The 21914-nt window shown below is 46.3% G+C and overlaps 1 protein-coding gene across 1 annotated transcript; it reads right to left on the bottom strand.

Annotated features, from left to right (window-relative positions):
• Positions 1–2338: 2338 nt before the first annotated feature.
• NXNL2 (nucleoredoxin like 2) lies at positions 2339–21605 on the bottom strand. Its single transcript, XM_073575550.1, has 2 exons — positions 21250–21605; positions 2339–2510 (listed from the first exon to the last, which is right to left on the bottom strand). Exons 1-2 carry the CDS (start codon positions 21546–21548, stop codon positions 2339–2341), a joined length of 471 nt encoding a protein of 156 aa, XP_073431651.1. The 5' UTR covers positions 21549–21605.
• Between the last annotated feature and the right edge of the window lie 309 nt (positions 21606–21914).

The raw sequence follows: 21914 nt of genomic DNA, 5'->3' as shown, positions 1-21914 counted from the left end.
GTTCTTGCACATGCTTTTAGGACATTTAAAAATAAATAAGGTTTAACTAAAAGGGAAAAAACAAAAGACAAACAAAAAAATCCGTTCAAATGTAGATGTGTTGCATAGCATTGAAATAGAAAGCTCTTTGCTTTTTATGCAAAATCTCAGAGGTTAAAACAAATGACCAGATTCAGTATTGCATTTTTGTACATTTTATTTATTTGTAATATATAATTTTCAATTTGTCCCTTTTTAGAATCACTTTTTTATGTTAGTCTGTGTTTTTGTTATGAGTTTAGTTTCCAGATGTTTTTTTTTCCTTGTACGTCATGTGCAACTTTTTGAAAAGTCGCAAAATTTGGTGCAAATGTACTCCTGTCATCTCCCTGAAAATGTGGTGGAATTTTTGCAATATTTTAGCTGAACACGTGACTTTTTGCATTAAAAATTAACAAAACAGTCAGAAAAAAAGTCAGAAAATATTATAAAACAAAAAGAACACAAAAAATTGATGAATTGGGCTTGAAGTGTCCTGTTCGTGTAATGATAGCTAAAGTGAGTAGCAAGATTTTTGCAGTGTTAGCACTTCAATTATAATGTCTATGTTCCTCTCTTCAAAAAACTTCTAACATAGTTGTCCAATAGCAGCTCTGCAGATAATTACGTCAATAAGAGACAAATGTATAAATGAGATCTCTGTTTAAAGCTATGTTCAAACTTAGGTTTAAACATTCATTTTGGTTGTTCTGTTTTGAGGAACAAACAATTGGAATTAAAAGAGTTCTCCAGGATTGTAATAAATCTCCTCAGCTACGTGAGGCTGAAGAAAAAAATCCTTTGTGCTCAGTCAGCCAATGAGAAGATTTATTTCTTCTCCTATCACAGACCTTCTCCAATATCTATCCAATATGTTTGCTTATGTTACAGCTTCTCTGTCAGTTGAGATACAGGTCATGGGAGCTATGTGTCTTCAGATTGCAACCTGTCCTGATGCGTAACAGGCTGCTCTTTGAATTGCACAAAGGAGTCTATTAAATTCTTGTAGAACCCCTTTAATGTTACAAACTGACCTATTGCATAACTGATGCAAATGGAAGCAGAGATTTTGCTATGGTTTTTTTTAAGAACAAAAGAAAAACCCTGACATACAGAACATTTTCATATGTTCTAAAAACTGACACATAACAGAATCCAGACGGACACCATAATACTCAATGAGGGCCTTCTGCTTCCATTTGCATCAGTTATGCAATGGATCCATTTCAACGTTAGAGGGAATCTGTCACCAGGTTTTTGCCATGTAATCCGAGAGCAGCACTATGTAGGGACAGAGCCGCTGATTCCAGGGAAGTGTCAATTACTGGTCTACTTACTGCAGTTTTGATCAAATCAATTTTTTTCTCTGCTGCAGATCTAGAAGTTCTCTGAATGCTGAGTTCTGTATAACCTCGCCCACATCATTGATTAGCAGCTTTTTGGTTTTTTTTGCAGAAAGCTGCAAATCACTGGTGGGGATAGTGTTACACAGAGCAGAAGGATTACATTGCATAATACAACTAGTCCTTTAGTGATAATATCTTGATGATAAAACAATGATTTTATTTAAACTACAACAAGCAGCTCAGTAAGTGACACATCACTGGAAAAAATCTCTCTAACCCTACATTATGCTGCTCTCAGATTCGGGCAGCGCGGTGGCTCAGTGGATAGCACCGCAGTGCAGGAGTCCTGGGTTTGAATCCCACCAAGGACAATATCTGCAAGGAGTTTGTATGTTCTCCCCGTGTTTGCGTGGGTTTCCTCCAGGTTCTCCGGTTTCCGCCCACATTCCAAAGACGTACTGATAGGGAATTTAGATTGTGAGCCCCATCGGTGATAGTGATGAAGATTATTATTGTTATTCATTAGCAAAAACAGAATATCCAAACATAATCATTAACAATCTTAACAACATACAAAAAAATCATATTAATTGTCACCAGCAGACGATCGTGTACTCTTATTTTGGAATTCTCACACACAAGTATTCTATATAGTATCTATATGACTTTTCTGCATAACACATTTGCTAAAAAAACAAATTCATATAAAATATCAATCTTTATTTTATAACATAAATTAATGGTTACACGTAATACAAAGATTATAAATTTTTCAAGTTTTATTATTTGAAAATTAAGTGTCCTGAGATCCAACAAGGGACATTTTACAGTATATACAATTCTGTAAAGCCAAATCTATTGCCAACTAATACATAGAAAACATATCAAATAGTATTTGGTTAAAAAAGGCTCAAGAACATACCTGAATTAATTTATAATCCATTTTTTTTAAATAAATAAAGTATCTATTTGACTTATTTGCCAGTGAAGTTTTGAAAGATGTCGCCTACTTCAAGCCATGTCCGAATGCAGGCAAGTCCTCTGTCTCGAATCTGCTTTCTCCCTTTGTCGGTAATTACCTCTCCATTTTGTTTGACAATGACAAGTTTTGGTATCGCTGTGATCTTGTACTTGTTTTTTAGCTCACTGTAAATAAAAGATTCCACATGACTTGTATAAAACTATTCACACGAGTTAAGGTCTTCTTATATAACAGAAATTAACCTTTTGACAAAATGGATTCCAAAAATTAAGTCACTAATGATTTGCATTTATAAAAAATGCAACTAAATGTTTTTCATAGGCACAGAAAATAAATGATTGTTCAGCATGTTTGATAACTGCAACTGTTCTACCAGATCAAATAATCTACTTACAAAATTATTTTGGGATTTTTTTTTCCTTTTTATTACAGCAAGCTGATGTACTTAACCATCATTTTTTTTCATATAAATGAGAAGGACCTATTCTACTCATAAAAGTTGACACTCAAGGAGGTCGTTCCATAATCTGCATAGAAGTGATATTTATACCCAGAACAGGGACCTAGGACGGTCTCAGCTTGCCACTGCACCTGTTCACTGAGGGACTATATAGTTATTTTCCCCAAACCCTCTTAATTATAGTTATGCAAATCCCATCAGGAAAACAAATGGTTAGACTTGAATTGGATATTTTCCGGGAATAAAAATACATTTTAAATATGCATAAATATAAAGGGAACCTGTCACCTTCAGACATGCTCTTTACCTTCAGATAAAGTGGTAATCTACAAGTAAGCGACATTGAAATCATGTCTAACTGGCTTACTGCTGCAGGGAGAAAATTAAATTATATTCTACCTGCAGCTGCTCACTTCCAGTCATCAGGATGGTGAAGGGAGCTGTTTGTTACTGCTCATATGTGAATAGCCTCTCCGTATACAAAATACTTAAGGAGAGACCTGTCAATTGAGCGAAGTCACACATGGAAAGTTGTTCAGGACCAGCGCCTTGGACAAGTCACATGTTCCGTGGCCAGCCTTTCAGGAGGACTGTTCACCAGATTTAGCATGTTAAACTAGTTCTATAATGGGATAGTGGGTGCAAAGTGGAGTAACACATTTTTTATTTTTTTAATTTCTCCAATGTGTTTCAGAGATATTAGATTAGATAAAGCTTAGATTATAAAGCATAGGGTACCGTTACACCTAGCGATGCACCAGCGATCCCGACCAGCGATATGACGCGGTCAGGATTGCTGGTGCATCGCTAGGTGGTCGCTAGTGAGCTGCCACACAGGCAGATCTCACCAGCGACATCGCTGGGGACGGGGGTCGCTACTTACCTGTCAGACGCGGCGATCCTGCGTCCTCCCGCCCGGCTCCACGCGTCGCTCGTCGGCGCCACAGGAAGCGCCGCTGGAAGTGACCGACGAGGAATGGTCCAGGAGCTTCTCGCGCGATCAGCAAGAACCAGCGGGGGAGCCGGTCGGAGGTAAGTATCACATGCAGCGATATCGCTAGCAATATCGCTGCAACGTCACAAAATCGGTGACTTTACAGCGATATTGCTAGCGATATCGCAGTGTGTAACGGAGGCTTTAGGTTATAATATATGATAAGTCCAAGTGACCATTCTCAAAGATTTGTCTCTATAGGGATGTAGAACGCATCTCCTGAAAAACTTAGAACTGGATTTCTCCTGTGTGAGACATGTAACCAGGTGCGTAACTATAGTATGTGCAAGTATTGCAGTCACACCCAAGAAGGGAGGGCCCAAAAAGTCCCGTTGGCTGATATGAGAAAATCAATACAATAAAAGACCATTGATAGTTGGGGGTCGTGTTGTAAAATTTTGCACTGCAGCTAATGAGTTTGAAATTACGCCACTGCATGTAAATGTGTGCAAACTGTAAAGTGCCACAGAATATGTTAGCGTTATATAAAAATAAAGATTATTATTATTATTACAGTGCAGGAGAGCTTTAAAAGGTTTTTGGCGGTTATACACGGGCAGTCAGGGAGGTCATATAATCATTTATGGAATGCAACACAGGCGTTAAATAAGGTCATAGTTTTAGTTGACACAAGACACAACTGATGACAGATTCCCTTTAATATCTCCATAATGGAAAAAAAACATGTTAATATTCAGATCTGCAGTTAATAATCCATAATGTGGCCAGTGTAACATGCTCAAACTAGTGAAAGCTTCTCTTTAAAGGGATCCTGACAGCAGAAAATTGACTCAAGCTAATCCTAGGCTCTTGCAGAATTACATGATAATTAAATGATGTTTGTAGCTAAACTATATGTTTAGTCAGGTGACGCCAGCGCTGATGCCCTTGAATTACAGCGTGTCCACGTGCTTGAACTGGGCTCAGGATGCCTCTGTTGTGCACAGTGAGCTTGGAGGCATGAATCAAAGGGAATAGATATTTTTATATCATGACTCTGTGTTTTTTCACTCACAGAGGCAAGTTTTTACTTTCTAACTACAGGGTGTCCGCAAAGTCATGGTGCACTTTTGACCAGTCACAGGAAAGTTTACAAGTATACCACGATCCCCAGATCTGACGCTTTTAAACTTTACTTTTGGGGTTATGTAAAGCAACATGTGTACATTTAACTTATCAATGAGATTAATCACTTAAAACAGAGAATTACAGACGTTATTCACTCTGTTACACCACACGTCTTTACCCGTGTGTGGCAAGAACTTCACTATCGTTTGGATAAGTGTGGTGCCCCTGAGGGTCCAGTCGCCACAGAGGTACTGCACCTCACCCTATTCTCAGGTAAGGAGGGAACACCACCCAGGACTCTAACACCTGCACCTAACACACACTACAGAAACAGGGCAACCAGGATGTACCCTGCGGGTGGATGATCTCATCCCTGGCTGTGTAGTAAAGGGTGTTGGGAGGTGGGTGAAGCTAGTAGGAAGAGAGCGGGAGAGGATAGTTCAGTTCAGTCAGAACGTGAGGGGACAGTGAAAGTGGAAAGACGTGTGTGAAGCAGCTCCCTGTCAGGAGGAGCTCCAGAAGGAAGGAAAATGACAGAAGGATGCTCCCGGAGAGCAGAAGGGGTCTTAGGGGTATGGGACGTGCGAGAGCCACCCGTGGGGCCTGTTCCAGTATTGGAGAGACCAGGTTGCAAGAGGGTACTAGCCCCCTAGCCTAGTGGAGAAATCATCAAACTCAACTAGAAAGCCAAAGGCAGAGGCACCTGTAGGTACCTCAGCCACGAGCCACAGTTATCTTCTTTGGAATGGCAGCCATAAGGGAGCAAGGGAACGCAGAGAGGACGTAACCCAACAAGGTCCATGGCTGCTAGCCTGGGACACTGATTGTGAGGGGTTAGGCAGGAGAGAGGCGGACAGCCAACTCAGTGAGACAGCCAGAAAAGACATATACTGAAGGGAGTCCTGGGAAGGTGAATCCTGATCTACCTGGGAGTTTGCTGGACCCCTCACCTGGAGGATGCAGTGCCAAGTGGGCACTTGGGCCCATAAGAACAGTGAGTAAACCTTTGGAACTGCACCCAACTGTGTCCTCTGATTATTCCTGTGTCACCCACCCAACTCTGCTACATGTATCATCATTACGTCTAACATCTACATATTACATCTGCCCTGGGACAAAGCTCTGCCTGTGGAGAGCTGTACCAACTCTGCTGCATCACCATCATTCCCAGAGTATCTGCTCTGCAGCACTGGTCACCTCTGACCAGAAAGCACAGGTGGCGTCACGAACACCTTATCATAAACGTTATAAACTTTATTATCCATTGTAAATACCCCTTTTATTGGACGCCCAGGGCCACGGACTGGGTCACAGCTGCCGTAACACATCCCTTTTTAAGAAGCGGCCCGGTACCGAGAATCCTTACTGCCCTAGCAGGCAATCCATGTGTAAGGCAGCAAACGGAGCCCACATCGAACTGCACTGAATAGGTATAAAACTGGGAGATTTTTTCTTTTTTTTGGAGCAGATTTCACATTTCAATCGTTTTTTGTTGCTTTCCAGTGACTGGTCAAAAGTGCACCATGACTTTACGGACACACTGGATATCAAAAAATCTATACATATAGTTTATCTACATACATGTTTGCCTACAGGAGCCTGGGATTAGCTTAATAGGCAATTTTCTGATGTCAGGTTCCATGTAAGGTTGGGGCTACATAGCGACATTGGGCCATGTTTAAGTCACAGTAAATTTGGGTGATTACATCAACCATGGCTTCAGTGTTTCTCCGTGTTTTCCAATGTAAAATCACTTATGTAAACCTCTCTCTCCCATGTAAGCTATTATAAACAAGAGGCTATGTGACTTCCTACAATAGTACTCATTTATTGGCATGTAAAAGGACCCTTGTGAAGATCTACACCTCTTACTCTTTTCCTGATATCCCCAGAAACAGCATAGACTGTATATGTGTGCATATTGATGAGTTATATGTTTGCCTATACACAGGAATACTAGGAATACTCAGGCAGGACTTGCTCCCTGTATTGAATGTGTGCATCTGTGCATATATTTATGGGTCGGCACTTTGACCGCATACGTGTAGTCATGTGACAGCCCACTTGCACTGGGATAATAGGGAAATTGTGAAAGTGTGTGCACTGCACACTGTCATGATCCAGCAGGGTTACATAGGGTGACTGCAGACTTTTTTCAGAGACTGGACAACCCCTTTAACTCTTGGATACTGGCGGCTATGTGGATTCTGTTTCATGCATGTGTTTACGGATGAATACAGAAGATATAAATGGATGTGGCCTTGATTATAACTGTAGTTCCAGGAAACTAATGTAGTATTGGGATATATATATATATATATATATATATATATATATATATATAACTAGCTGAAGAGCCCAGGGCTGCCCGGGCATAGTAACTAACTACGGTTAGTTATAACAAATTATAATGATTATATCTATCTATATATATATATATATATATAAACCTGAGTGTATAGCCCCGCCCACTCCGCATAGCCACATTCACTATAATATCCCACATCATCCCGTCAGCCAGTGCTACTGGACTACTACCCCTAATATCCCACATTGTCCATCAGCCAGAGCCACCGCCCAACTACTACTAATGTCCCACATCATCCCGTCACATCCGCTGGACTACTACCCCTAATATCCCACATCATCCTGTCAGCCAGAGCCACCGGACAACTACCACTAATATCCCACATCATCCCGTCACAGCCGCCGGACTACTACCCCTAATATACCACATCATCCCATCAGAGCCACTGGACTACTACCCCTAATATCCCACATCATCCTGTCAGCCAGAGCCACCGGACTACTACCCCTAATGTCCCGCATCATCCTGTCAGCCACAGCCACCGGACTACTCCCCCTAATATCCCACATCATCCCGTCAGCCTGGAGTCAGAACCAGAGCGCTGAGTAGAACGGTCCTAACTTCCATACCGGGGATCCCTTTAAGAGAGGCGTGGCGTCAGAACCAGAGCGCTGAGTGGATTTGCCCTGACTTCCATACCAATGATCCCTTTAATAGAACCCTGGGGTGAGAATCAGAGTGCTGAGGGAATTACTCTAACTTCCATACCAGAGATCCCTTTAAGAAAGCCTGAGATCAGAACCAGAGCACTGAGTGGATTTGCCCTGACTTGCATACCAATGATCCCTTTAATAGATTAATAGAACCCTGGGGTCAGAATCAGAACGCTGAGGGATTTGCCCTAACTTCTGCACAGGAGATCCCTTTAAGAGATCCTGGGGTCAGCACCATAGCATTTGAAGGCAATTGCCCTGACTTGCATACCGGGGATCCCTTTAAGAGAGGATTGTGGTCAGTACTAAAGTGCAGATTGGATTTGCCCTCACTTCCATACCAGGGATCCCTTTAAGAGGGGCCTTGGGTCAGAACCAGAGTGCTGAGTGGATTTTCCCTAACTTTCATACTGGGGATCCCTTTAAGAAAGCCTGGGATCAGAACCAAAGCGCTAGATGGATTTGCCCTGACTTGCATACCAATGATCCCTTTAATAGAACCCTGGCATCAGAATCAGAGTGCTGAGGGATTTGCCCTAACTTCCGTACAGGAGATCCCTTTAAGAGAGCCTGGGGTCAGTACCAGAGCATTTGAAGGCAATTGCTCTGACTTCCATACCGAGGATCCCTATAAGGGTGGTTTAACATTTGCGTTTAACGCCGCAGCATCAGCCTGCGCATGGCCGCCGCTAAGCCCCGTCGTGCCTCCGCCAGTAGCTCCGCCTACGGGCGCATGACGCTGCATGCGTCCTACATCCCCTATCTGTAGCAGTGGGGACGCAGGCCATGCGCAGGTATGCGTTTGGCGGCCCATGCGTCCTTTTGACGCTGCGCCGAGCGCACCAAATTGCAACCTGTTGCGTTTGGTGCTGGTCGGCGCAGCGTCAAAAGGACGCATGCGCCGCCAAATGCACACCTGCGCAAGGCCTGCGTCCCCAATGCTAAAGATAGGGGATGCAGGACGCATGCAGCGTCACAGCAGTGGGCGGGGCTTAGCGGTGGCCATGCGCAGGCCGACGCTGCGGCCTTAAACGCAAATGTGAAACCACCCTAAGAGAGGCATGGGGTCAGAACCAAAGCACTGGATGGATTTGCTCTGCCTTTCATACCGGAGATCCCTTTAAGAAAGGCCTGTGGTCAGTACCAAAACGCTAGTGGATTTGCCCTAACTTGCATACCATAGATCCACAGGAGAGGGGGGATTCATTTCTGTCATGTGCTCCTTTCTGGGTGGTAGACAATGGCTGGGTTAGGCGTCGGATTTCTGTCGCTGCACAGCGAGAATCCCGAGCCTTACTTCCAGCGGTCTCCCATTCCTCTCCAGCTGCAGAAGAGGTTACTCAGCAAACTCGTCAGTCCAGGCACTCTGCCCAGACCAGCTCCGTTGGTTTGCTTGCTGCTGCCACCTCTGGCACAGCTATGGCAATACATGCTGCTTAGCAGAGAGATTTTCCAGGGACTAAGTCCCCATGTCAGGCCACTGAGCATGCCCGTGGAGTGATCTCCCATTGGAGATCGAAGGTCACATGCTCAGGTCCTGCCCCTGTTCGGATTGGCCCATCCGAGAAGCCAGGAAGGACCCGGACGCTCGCGGCTATAAAAGGTTCGCATGGCCGCTCGGCCATCCGCTAGGATAGACTGTATTTACAGACTATGTGGAGAGAGTGATCTATGCACGTATGAATGTCTCTGGTGACTGACTAATTATGAAACCCCTACCCTTGGTACGCATGTGTTGTGCAGCCTAGCCTGCTAGCTCCCAGACTTAGGTGTAGGTAGGGCAGAGTCGGAGTCAGGCATTAGTCCCCATCAGTGACTCGGCATACCACAGTGCACATGCTCCACACTCCGCAGTCAGCATCTATAGCGGCATTCGTGGCACGACGCCGTGCGCTCAGAGGGCCTAGAGGAACTCTAACCCCGTGTCCTTGGGGTAGAGTTCTGTGGCCGCTTTCTGTGCGCTTTTTGGCCGGGCTCTGTGAGCTAAACAGGCTCTGGTATTTGCGTTCAGCGGCTGTGCGGCTCTGTGAGTCAACAGAGTTTGCCCCTGTTCACACTGGGTGACGTAACCCACGTGTGACTGTTTTCACGCCGCTCTATTCTTCCGCCATTACCTAGCAGCAGTGTACCACCTCTGCACGGTGGACCCCGGGCTGCGAATGCACCTACTATTATTTATAATTTGGTGCGTTCCGCCACCCCTAACATTATCCTAGCGCCAGGGTCTGGCTAGTAATGGCGGACGAACAACGACTGCACAGATACATCCAGCAGCTGGAGGGTAGGTTGGCAGCGCTAGAGCGTTCCACCTCAGCTGCGGATGTTACTTCGGTCGCTGTTCAAGCAGCTACAGAGGCTGTCGCCCGTGTCTCCACGGCCAGCCCTGCCCCGACCTTGTCTCGCCTCCCGCTGCCCGAGAAGTTCTCGGGTGATAGTGCATCATGCAGGGGTTTCGTGAGTCAGTGCTCCATTCACCCAGAGTTGCTGGCCACACGATTTCCCTCTGAGCAGGCCAAGGTGGGATTTATCATCTCCCTCCTGTCGGGCAGGGCCTTGGAGTGGGCCACCCCGCTGTGGGAGTGTGGGGATCCCCCGGTACAGAGTGCCACCCATTTTCTGCTCACTCTAAAGCAGGTGTTCTTTGGACCTCGGATCACGCACGACACCGCACTTCAGTTGCTGGCCCTAACCCAGGGTCCGTCTCTGGTCAGCCAGTATGCCATCCTCTTCAGAACTCTGGCCTCCGAGCTGGAGTCGCAAGATAAGGTTCTCATACCTATATTCTGGAGAGGCCTGGCTGATCATGTCAAAGACGCCCTGGCTACCAGGGAGGTGCCCACCACTTTGGAGCTCATTACGGTCTCCACCCGAATTAACATTCGCTTCACCGAGCGAGGGCTGGAGCGCTCCAAGTCCAGCCAACGATATAGGTTGGCGCCAAATTTTGCTAGACCGCTGGAATCTCCCGGTCAGCCGCCCGAGCCTCCAGAGGCCATGGAGGTGTCCCACACGGGGTCCATTCCTGGCCTGCACGGGTATCTCCAGTCTGTTTCCGTTGTCGGCAGACTGGGCACGTTGCTAACCAGTGCCCACAGCGGTCGGGAAACGCTCACGTCTAGTGGTTATCGGAGGGGCCTACTAGACACAGCGACTTTCTCCTCCAAGCTCCTGTTTAAAGGGGCGTTAGAGTTCAATTCTTCCACTCTGATTGTGGAGGTTTGCATGGACTCTGGGGCGGAGGGCAATTTCATGTCGTCTGCCTTCGCCCAACAACACGAATTCCCCCTGGTCCTTCTACCTCAACCAGTCACTATCAGAGTGGTGAATGGTGCGACACTCCCGTCCCAAATCACCCACCAGATGGCTCCAGATGGCTCCACTGAGACTCTCACTGTCTCCTCATCAGGAGATGCTGTCTTTTCTTGTTATGCCCGAAGGTATCGACTAGGTCCTCCTAGGAGTTCCCTGGTTACGAGCTCACTCTCCTCACATAGAGTGGTCCTCTGGAAAAATCCTCGGTTGGAGCAAGTCCTGCGAGGGTAGGTGTCTGAGGAACTGCGTACAGGTCGCTACCTCTGAGGTTCCCGCAGATCTCTCCTTGCTTCCCAAGCCGTAGCAGCAGTATGCAGACGTTTTCTCCAAGAAGGCAGCGGAGACCCTTCCGCCGCACCGCCCTTACGACTGTCCTATTGACCTCTTGCCCGGTGCTGAGCCTCCCCGGGGTCAAGTCTACCCCCTATCTCTCCCAGAGACAGAAGCCATGTCTCAGTATATCAGGGAGAATCTGGCAAGAGGATTCATTAGGAACTCGGTGTCTCCGGCGGGAGCAGGATTCTTCTTTGTCCAAAAGAAGAATGGAGAATTACGTCCGTGCATCGATTACAGGGGTCTTAACGCCATAACCGTTAAGAACAAGTATCATCTACCCCTGATATCGGAACTGTTCGATAGGCTACGGGGAGCAAGAGTGTTTACTAAGCTTAATCTGCGAGGAGCCTATAACCTGATTCGCATCCGTGAGGGGGACGAATGGAAGACGGCATTTAACACCAGAGATGGGCACTAAGAATACCTGGTGATGCCCTTCGGGCTATGTAATGCGCCAGCCATCTTCCAAGACTTTGTGAACGATATCTTCCGGGATATGCTTACCACCTCTGTAGTAGTCTATCTGGACGATATTCTCATTTACTCTCCAGATATTGACTCCCACCGGAGAGATGTTCGCAAAGTTTTCGATCTCCTGCGGGCAAACTCCCTTTACGCCAAGTTGGAGAAATGTGTGTTTGAGCAGGAGTCCTTGCCTTTCCTGGGCTACATCATCTCTGCCCAGGGTTTGGCCATGGATCCTGCCAAACTACAGGTGGTGATGGATTGGCAAGAACCCCATTCTCTCAAAGCGGTGCAGCACTTTATGGGGTTCATAAATTACTACCGCCAATTCATTCCCCATTTCTCAACTTTGGTAGCGCCCTTGGTAGCCCTCACCAAGAAGGGTGCAAACCCCAAACTGTGGTCGGAGACTGTCTCCAAGGCATTCGCTTCTATTAAATCCCACTTCGCTAGCGCTCCCATTCTACATTGCCCCGATGTAGATAAGCCCTTCATTCTGGAGGTGGATGCCTCTTCTGTCGGTGCTGGAGCGGTCCTGTTCCAGAAGGACTCGCAAGGTCGGAAGCACCCATGCTTCTTCTTCTCTAAGACCTTCACATCAGCGGAGAGGAATTATTCCATCGGGGACAGGGAGTTGCTAGCAATGAAGCTGGCCTTCTCAGAGTGGAGACACCTCCTGGAGGGGGCTCTCCACCCTTTCCAGGTGTTCACCGAACACAAAAATTTGGTCTATCTACAGACAGCCCAGCGGCTGAATTCTCGCCAGGCCAGATGGTCCTTGTTCTTCTCCCGATTCCATTTCTCCCTGCATTTTCTCTCCGGGGAGAAGAACGTCCGGGCCGACGCTCTTTCTCGCTCCGTGGTGTCATCGGAGGAGGAGCCTCAGCTGATAGTCCCATCGGAGAGCCTGAGGACCGTGGCTCCGGTTGCTCTCGAGTTGGTACTTCTAGGCAAGACTTTTGTCCCTGCCCATCTGCAACCGGAGGTCCTCTCTTGGGCACATTCGTTCAGGGTGGGGGGACATTTTGGGACCAAACGGACCTCTGATCTCCTGGCAAGGATGTACTGGTGGCCGCATATGGCCCGTGACGTCAGGGACTATAGTCAGGCGTGCGTCTCTTGCGCCCAGAATCAGTCCTCTCGGCAGCGGCCCGCTGGGTTACTCTATCCCCTGCCGGTAGCGGACAGGCCCTGGGAGATGGTCGGTATGGACTTTGTGGTGGGTCTGCCCAAGTCCAGTGGCAGCACCGTCATTTGGGTGGTCACTGATCATTTCTCCAAGATGGTGCATCTGGTGCCACTCTCGCGGCTGCCTTCTGCGCGGGGCCTGGCAGCGTTGCTTATTAAACATGTCTTCCGCCTGCATGACATGCCGGATAAGATTGTCAGCGACCAGGGTCATCAGTTTGCGTCTCAGTTCTGGAGAGAGCTCTGTTCTCTGCTCAGCATCGAGCTAAATCTCTCCTCGGCCTATCATCCTGAGATGAACGGGTTGGTTGAGAGAGCCAACCAGACCCTGGTGACATATCTGTGACATTTTGTCTCGGCCAGGCAGGATGACTGGGCATCCTTGCTGCCATGGGCGGAGTTCGCTTTGAACAACGCTGAGGCCGACTCCACCGGTCAGACTCCATTCCTCTTAAATTACCCGTACCCATGCCCGTGTCATCCACCGACTGTAGGGTGGCAGACTGGGCGGTGGAGGCACGTGACATTTGGGATCGCGCGCAGGATGCTATCCGGGCATCCAAGGAGAGAATGAGGGCCTCCGCTGACGCACACAGGCGTCCTGCTCTGACCTTCGCCCCTGGCGACTTAGTGTGGCTTTCTGCCCAAAACATGAGCCTGCGGGCTGAATCCGCTAAGTTCGCTCCGCGCTATATTGGCCCATTCAAGGTCCTTGAGCAGATCAATCCTGTGGTCTACCGCCTGGCCCTTCCACCACACTTGGCTATTTCTGACACGTTTCATGTGTCCCTCCTTAAGCCGGTTCACATGTCCCGGTTTTCTGAGCCATCTGCCGGGACATCAGACCTGTCGTCTGACGAGTTTGAGGTCAATGCCATTGTGGGATGCAAGATGATTCGGGGCAAAAAGTTTTACTTGGTGGATTGGAAGGGTCATGGTCCAGAGGCTCGGACCTGGGAGCTGGTGGAGAACATCCACACTCCTCTTCTCATTGCGGAATTTGAGCGGAGTGAGGCTCAGAGAGAGGGGGCCCTAGGAGGGGGGGGTAATGTTAGGCGTCGGATTTCTGCCGCTGCACAGCGAGAATCCCGAGCCTTACTTCCAGCGGTCTCCAATTCCTCTACAGCTGCAGAGGAGGTTGATCAGCAAACTCATCGGTCCAGGCGCTCTGCCCAGACCAGCTCCGTGGGTTTGCTTGCTGCTGCCACCTCTGGCACAGCTATGGCACAGCAGGGAGATTCTCCAGGGACTAAGTCTCCATGTCGGGCCACTGAGCAAGCCCGTGGAGTGATCTTCCATTGGAGATCGGAGGTCACGTGCTCAGGTCCTGCTCCTATTTGGATTGGCCCATTCGAGAAGCCAGGAAGGTCCCGGACGCTCGCGGCTATAAAAAGTTTGCATGGCCACTCGGCCATGGGCTAGGATAGACTGTATTTACAGACTATGTGGAGAGAGTGATGCATGCACGTATGAATGTCTCTGGTGACTGACTCATTATGAAACCCCTACCCTTGGTACGCATGTGTTGTGCAGCCTAGCCTGCTAGCGCCCAGGCTTAGGTGTAGGTAGGGCAGAGTCGGAGTCAGGCATTAGTCCCCATCAGTGACTCGACATACCACAGTGCACGTGTTCCACACTCCAATGCCAGCGTCTATAGCGGCGTTCGCGGCAGCGACGCCGTGCGCTCAGAGGGCCTAGACGAACTCTAACCCCATGTCCTTGGGGTAGAGTTCTGTGGCTGATTTCTGTGCGCTTTTTGGCTGGGCTCTGTGAGCTAAACAGGCTCCGGTATTTGCGTTCAGCGGCTGTGCGGCTCTGTGAGTCAACAGAGTTCGCACCTGTTCACACTGGGTGACGTAACCCACGTGTGACTGTTTTCAGGCCGCTCTATTCTTCCGCCATTACCTAGCAGCAGTGTACCACCTCTGCACGGTGAACCCCGGGCTGTGAACGCACCTACTATTATTTATAACTTGGTGCATTCCGCCAGCCCTAACAGGCTGGGAGCTTATGTTCCTGGGTATGCTAGATTTCTCCCACCATGTCAGTGTCTGCTGAGGTGTTGTCAAGTGGGAAAACTTGATCATACCAACCAATCACAGCTCAGCTTCTTTTAACCAGCTCTGGAGAAATGAAAGATGCTAAGTGATTGGTTGCAAGGAAAACTGTTGATTATAGCAACCAATCACAGCTGAGCTTCTTTTGAACAGCTCTGGGGAAATGAAAGATGTTTCGTGATTGGTTGGTGATACATACATACATACTGTACATTCATTTTTATATATAGAGATGTATTTAATAACATTAATAATCACATTTGTTTAGTACCCAGTGAAGGCAGGAACAGAAAGCAGCTCTGTGTGACTGTGTCTTCTATGCTTTGTATTGTACTACTCTATTATATAGGTGTAAGTAACATTTATATGCATTTAAGTACCAGTGAGGGTTGTACAGTGGGTATAGAAAGTATTCAGACCGCTTTAATTTTTTCACTCTTCGTTTCATTGCAGCCATTTGGTAAATTCAAAAAAAAATCATTTTTTTCTCATTAATTTACACTCTACACCCCATCTTGACTGGAAAAAAGCAGAAATGTGGAAATTTTTGCAAATTTATTAAAAAAAGAAAAATTGAAATATCACATTGTCGTAAGTATTCAGACCCTTTGTTCAGTTTTGTGTAGAAGCACCTTTTTGAGCTAGTACAGCCATGAGTCTTCTTGGGGATGATGCAACAAGTTTTTCACACATGAATTTAGGGATCCTCTGCCATTCTTCCTTGCAGATCCTCTTTAGTTCCATCCGTTTGGATGGTGAACGTTGATGGACAGCCATTTTCAGGTCTCTCCTGAGATGCTCAGTTGGGTTTAGATCAGAGCTCTGGCTGGACCAAATGGTCACAGAGTTGTTCTGAAGCCACTCCTTTGTTATTTTAGCTGTGTGCTTAGGGTCAATGTCTTGTTGGAAGACGAAGCTTTGGCCAAATCTGAGGTCCAGAGCTAAATCCTACACGGAAAAGAAATACCTCTGGTAAAGATAAATTCTATTAAAATGGATATCAACCATAAACAATAAGCCAATAAAAATATCCATAAAAATTCATGTTTCCTTCAATTACAACCAGTCGTCCTGTCCCTGCAGCAGAAAAACACCCCCATAGCATGAAGCTGCCACCACCATGTTTGACTGTTGGGATTGTATTTGGGCAGGTGATGAGCAGTGCCTGTTTTCTCCACACATACTGCTTGGAATTATCACCAAAAAGTTCTTCGTCTCATCAGACCAGAGAATCTTATTTCTCATAGTCTAGGAGTCCTTCATGTGTTTTTTAGAAAATTCTGTGCGGGCTTTCATATGTCTGGCGCTGAGGATAGGTTTCCGTCTGGCCACTCTGCCATAAAGCCTGACTGGTGGAGGACTGCAATGATAGTTGACTTTGTGGAACTTTCTCCCATCTCCTTACTGCATCTGTGAAGCTCAGTCCCAGTGATCTTGGGGATCTCCTTTACCTCTCTTACCAAGGCTCGGCTCCCACGATTGCTTAGTTTGGCTGGACGGCCACGTCTAGGAAGACTTCTGGTGGTCCCAAACTTCTTTCATTTAAGGATTATGGAGACCACTGTGCTCTTAGGAACCTTGAGTACTGCATAAATTCTTTTGTAACCTTGGCCAGATGTGTGCCTTGCCACAATTCTGTCTCTGAGCTCCTTGACCAGTTCCTTTGACCTCATGATTCTCATTTGGTCTGACATGCACTGTGAGCTGTGAGGTCTTATATAGACAGGTGTGTGCCTTTAAAAATCAAGTCCTATCAGTTTAATTAAACACAGCTGGACTCCAATGAAGGAGTAGAACCATCTCAAGGAAGATTACAAGGAAATGGACAGCATGTGACATAAATATGAGTGTCTGAGCAACGGCTCTGAATACTTATGACTAGTGTTGAGCATTCCGATACCGCAAGTATCGGGTATCGGCCGATACTTGCTGTATCGGAATTCCGATACCGACTTCCGATATTTTTTCAATATCGGAAGTCGGCATCGGAATCGGAAGTTCAAAGTTGATTGACAGCCTGACGTCATCATGATGCGCGGTGTGTGCGCATCATGATGCGCCGTCATTTCGGGCCTTCCGGGGGTCTCTGCCGGCCTGCCGGGGGGCTGTGTGGACTGCCCGGGGTCTGTACCGGCCTGCCGGGGGGCTGTGCCGGCCTGCCGGGGGGCTGTGTGGACTGCCCGGGGTCTGTACCGGCCTGCCGGGGGGCTGTGCCGGCCTGCCGGTGGTCTGTGCACCCTGTGGGGGTCTGTACCGGCCTGCCGGGGGGCTGTGCCGGCCTGCCGGGGGGCTGTGCTGATGTCCGGGGGTCTGTGCAAGCATCGTCCGATGGGACTATAAGTCCCATCTGGCGATGCCTGCTACCATGACAGTGATTGACACATTAGCCAATGATGGGACAGTAGTAGTCCCATCATCCGGCTAATGTGTTAAATGTTAAAAAAAAAAAAAAAAATACTACATACATACTACATGCTACATACATACTACATGCTACATACATACTACATATATACTACATGCATGCTACATACATACTACATGCTACATACATACTACATATATTACTACATGCATGCTACATACATACTGCATGCTACATGCATACTACATACATACCACATATACTACATACATACTACATGCATGCTACATACATACTACATACATACTACATACATAACACATATATACTACATGCATGCTACATACATACTACATGCTACATACATACCACATACATACTACATACATACTACATACATACTACATGCATGCTACATACATACTACATGCTACATACATACTACATATATACTACATGCATGCTACATACATACTACATGCTACATACATACTACATATATACTACATGCATGCTACATACATACTGCATGCTACATGCATGCTACATACATACTACATACATACTACATGCTACATACATACCACATATATACTACATACATACAATACATTCATACAATACATACATAGACATACAGTACATATAACATAGAGTAGCATACTTACCAATACTTGTCACATTGTTCCCCGAAGCCATTGTCTTTTACGGAATAAATATTAACATAACAAACCACAAAAATACTCACCCACGATCCGAAGCAGTCCACGAGTGTGTCCCACGACGATCTTGGGTAGAGAACTTCAGCATCAGCTGATGCTGCCGTTCTCTACGGGCTGCAGGAATCCAATGACGGAAGGTAGGTATCCTTCCGCACTGTATTCCTCCGCCACTTAAAAAAAAAAAGTCCCTAGTCTCACTTTATGCCATTGCTGCGTGGGAACCACACAGCAATGGCATAAAGTGAGACTAGGGACTTTTTTTTTTTAAGTGGCGGAGGAATACAGTGCGGAAGGATACCTACCTTCCGTCATTGGATTCCTGCAGCCCGTAGAGAACGGCAGCATCAGCTGATGCTGAAGTTCTCTACCCAAGATCGTCGTGGGACACACTCGTGGACTGCTTCGGATCGTGGGTGAGTATTTTTGTGGTTTGTTATGTTAATATTTATTCCGTAAAAGACAATGGCTTCGGGGAACAATGTGACAAGTATTGGTAAGTATGTTACTCTATGTTATATGTACTGTATGTCTATGTATGTATTGTATGAATGTATTGTATGTAGTATGTATGTAGTATATATGTGGTATGTATGTAGCATGTAGTATGTATGTAGTATGTATGTAGCATGCATGTAGCATGCAGTATGTATGTAGCATGCATGTAGTATATATGTAGTATGTATGTAGCATGTAGTATGTATGTAGCATGCATGTAGTATATATGTAGTATGTATGTAGCATGTAGCATGCATGTAGCATGCATGTAGTATGTATGTAGTATGTATGTGGTATGTATGTAGCATGTAGCATGCATGTAGTATGTATGTAGTATATATGTGGTATGTATGTAGCATGTAGTATGTATGTAGCATGCATGTAGTATATATGTAGTATGTATGTAGCATGCAGTATGTATGTAGCATGCAGTATGTATGTAGCATGCATGTAGTATATATGTAGCATATATGTAGTATGTATGTAGCATGTAGTATATATGTAGTATGCATGTTGCATGCATGTAGTATATATGTAGTATGTATGTTGCATGTAGTATATATGTAGTATGCATGTTGCATGCATGTAGTATATATGTAGTATGTATGTTGCATGTAGTATATATGTAGTATGAATGTAGCATGTATGTAGTATGTAGTATGAATGTAGCATGTATGTAGCATGTAATTTTTTTTTTTTTTTTTTTACATTCAACACATTAGCCGGATGATGGGACTACTACTGTCCCATCATTGGCTAATGTGTCAATCACTGTCATGGTAGCAGGCATCGCCCGATGGGACTTGTAGTCCCATCGGACGATGCCTGCACAGACCCCCGAAGCCTGCACAGACCCCCGGCAGGCCGGCACAGCCCCCTGGCAGGCCGGCACAGCCCACCAGAGCCTGCACAGACCACCGGCAGGCCGGCACAGCCCCCCGGCAGGCCGGCACAGCCCACCGGAGCCTGCACAGACCACCGGCAGGCCGGCACAGCCCCCCGGAGCCTGCACAGCCCCCCCGGCAGGCCGGCACAGCCCCCCGGCAGGCCGGCACAGCCCACCGGAGCCTGCACAGACCACCGGCAGGCCGGCACAGCCCCCTGGAGCCTGCACAGCCCCCCGGCAGGCCGGCACAGCCCCCCGGCAGGCCGGCACAGACCACCGGAGCCTGCACAGACCCCCTGGCAGGCCGGCACAGCCCCCCGAAAGGCCCGTACAGACCCCAGAGAGGCTGTACAAGGCAAAAACAGGGTTTTTCTTATTCCGATACCGGAAGTCCCATAGACTTGAATGGGACTTCCGGTATCGGAATCGGCGATACCGATACTTTTTTTTAAGATCGGCCGATCCATTCCGATCCGATATTTTGAAGTATCGGACGGTATCGCTCAACTCTACTTATGACCATGTGATATTTCAGTTTTTCTTTTTCAATAAATTTGCAAAAATTTCTACGTTTCTGGGTTTTTTTTTAAGTCAAGATGGGATGCAGAGTGTACATTAATGAGAAAAAAATGAACTCTTTTGAATTTACCAAATGGCTGTAATGAAACCAAGACTGAAAAATTTAAAGGGGTCTGAATACTTTCCGTACCCACTGTATGTTACTCTTGTGAAGTGTGAAGGCCTAAAGAGTGTGTGTTATATGGTAGTTAACACAGAATAAGTGGGCTGTATAGCAAATAAAGGTTCCAGACATTTGATATTAAATACAAACAGAAATTTTAATTTTCAATTAAAATGAATAAAAACTTAGGGTGAGTGCACACAGTGCAGATTCAGCTGCGGATTTTTCCACACGGATTTGCAGGTAAAACCTCAGGTAAAGTGACCTGCGGTTTTGCCTGCAGTTTCCTCTGCGGTTTGACACCTGGACAATGGAACAGTTGTCAAACCGCTAAAGGAATCCGCAGAAAGAATCGACATGCTGAGGATTTAAAACTGCAGCAAATCCGCACGGAAAAATCTGCAGCATGTGCACTGCGTTTTTGAAATCTCATTGATTTGCATTGTACTGTACAATGCATGCGGATCTGCTGCGGTTCCACAGGGCCAAATCCGCTGCGGATCCGCAGCAAAATCCGCACCGTGTGCACATGGAGGTTGAACAAATACATTTTTAATAATTTATCATGTCTTATCTTTTACTTTATTCTTTCTGTCCTTTATTTTTTTCCTCTATTGAGGATGTTGTTCAAATACATATATAGTTAACAGGCCTATGGTTTACACTGAAATATCTTTTCTTTTTGTCTCTGGGGTTTAAAATTGTTTTTATTACATACAATAGATTTTTTTTAATGCAAAAGTCAGACATGGAATACAAAAATACCAATACTAATGATACAGTGAATGAGACATACAATCACATGAGCTTGTAATTAAAGCCACCTCCACATAGGACCCCAGAATTACTTACTGTTTGTATGGATTGTGCCAAGGTAAAGCCAACCAGTCCCCATGCATTTCTTGCATGTATTCCAGCATGTCTTCTGCACTTTTATCCGAAGAGATGAATATAATTTCAAACTGTGCTGGTTGGTTCGCCTCTTCCACCAGCTCGGTGTAAAAGTCACACAATACAGGGGTAAAGTCCCTGCATGGAGAACACCAACCGGCAGAGAAATATAAACCCACTATTTTATTTTGCAAAGCCTCCTCGGGGTCCACCTTCTCCCCATCCTTGTTCACCAGGATATGTCCAGTGAATATATCCATTCAAATATATGTATAGGATAACAGTGGAGTTGGTTATTGGCAGTAGTGATTCCCACCGCTCTGCATAAGAGCTGACACTGATATATAAGTGCTCGTTTCTTCTAATTCCTTTTAATCCCATTCGGTTGTAACCCTGCGCTGCACATTGTCTGCTGCCATCTGTTCTTCAGCTGCCACAAAGCTGCCCGCTGTATTAGGAAAGTGTCAGACAGCAGTTATTAGTTTTCTACTTTATCGTGTTATCGCTTTGCTTATTTCAGCCAATCAAACCTTAAAAGCAAATAAACTAAACTGACCTCCAGAAGAGGACAATTAACCCTATACACAACGTAGTCAGTTCTCCGAGTGATGAGCCAGGAGGTCAAT

Source organism: Dendrobates tinctorius, unplaced genomic scaffold (genome assembly GCF_039654945.1).
Source record: "Dendrobates tinctorius isolate UK_male_01 unplaced genomic scaffold, ASM3965494v1 ptg000044l, whole genome shotgun sequence".
Classification (NCBI taxonomy): Eukaryota; Metazoa; Chordata; class Amphibia; order Anura; family Dendrobatidae; genus Dendrobates; species Dendrobates tinctorius.
The sequence above is the reverse complement of the archived record's forward strand: the minus strand, read 5'-3'. Positions and strand labels throughout refer to the sequence as shown.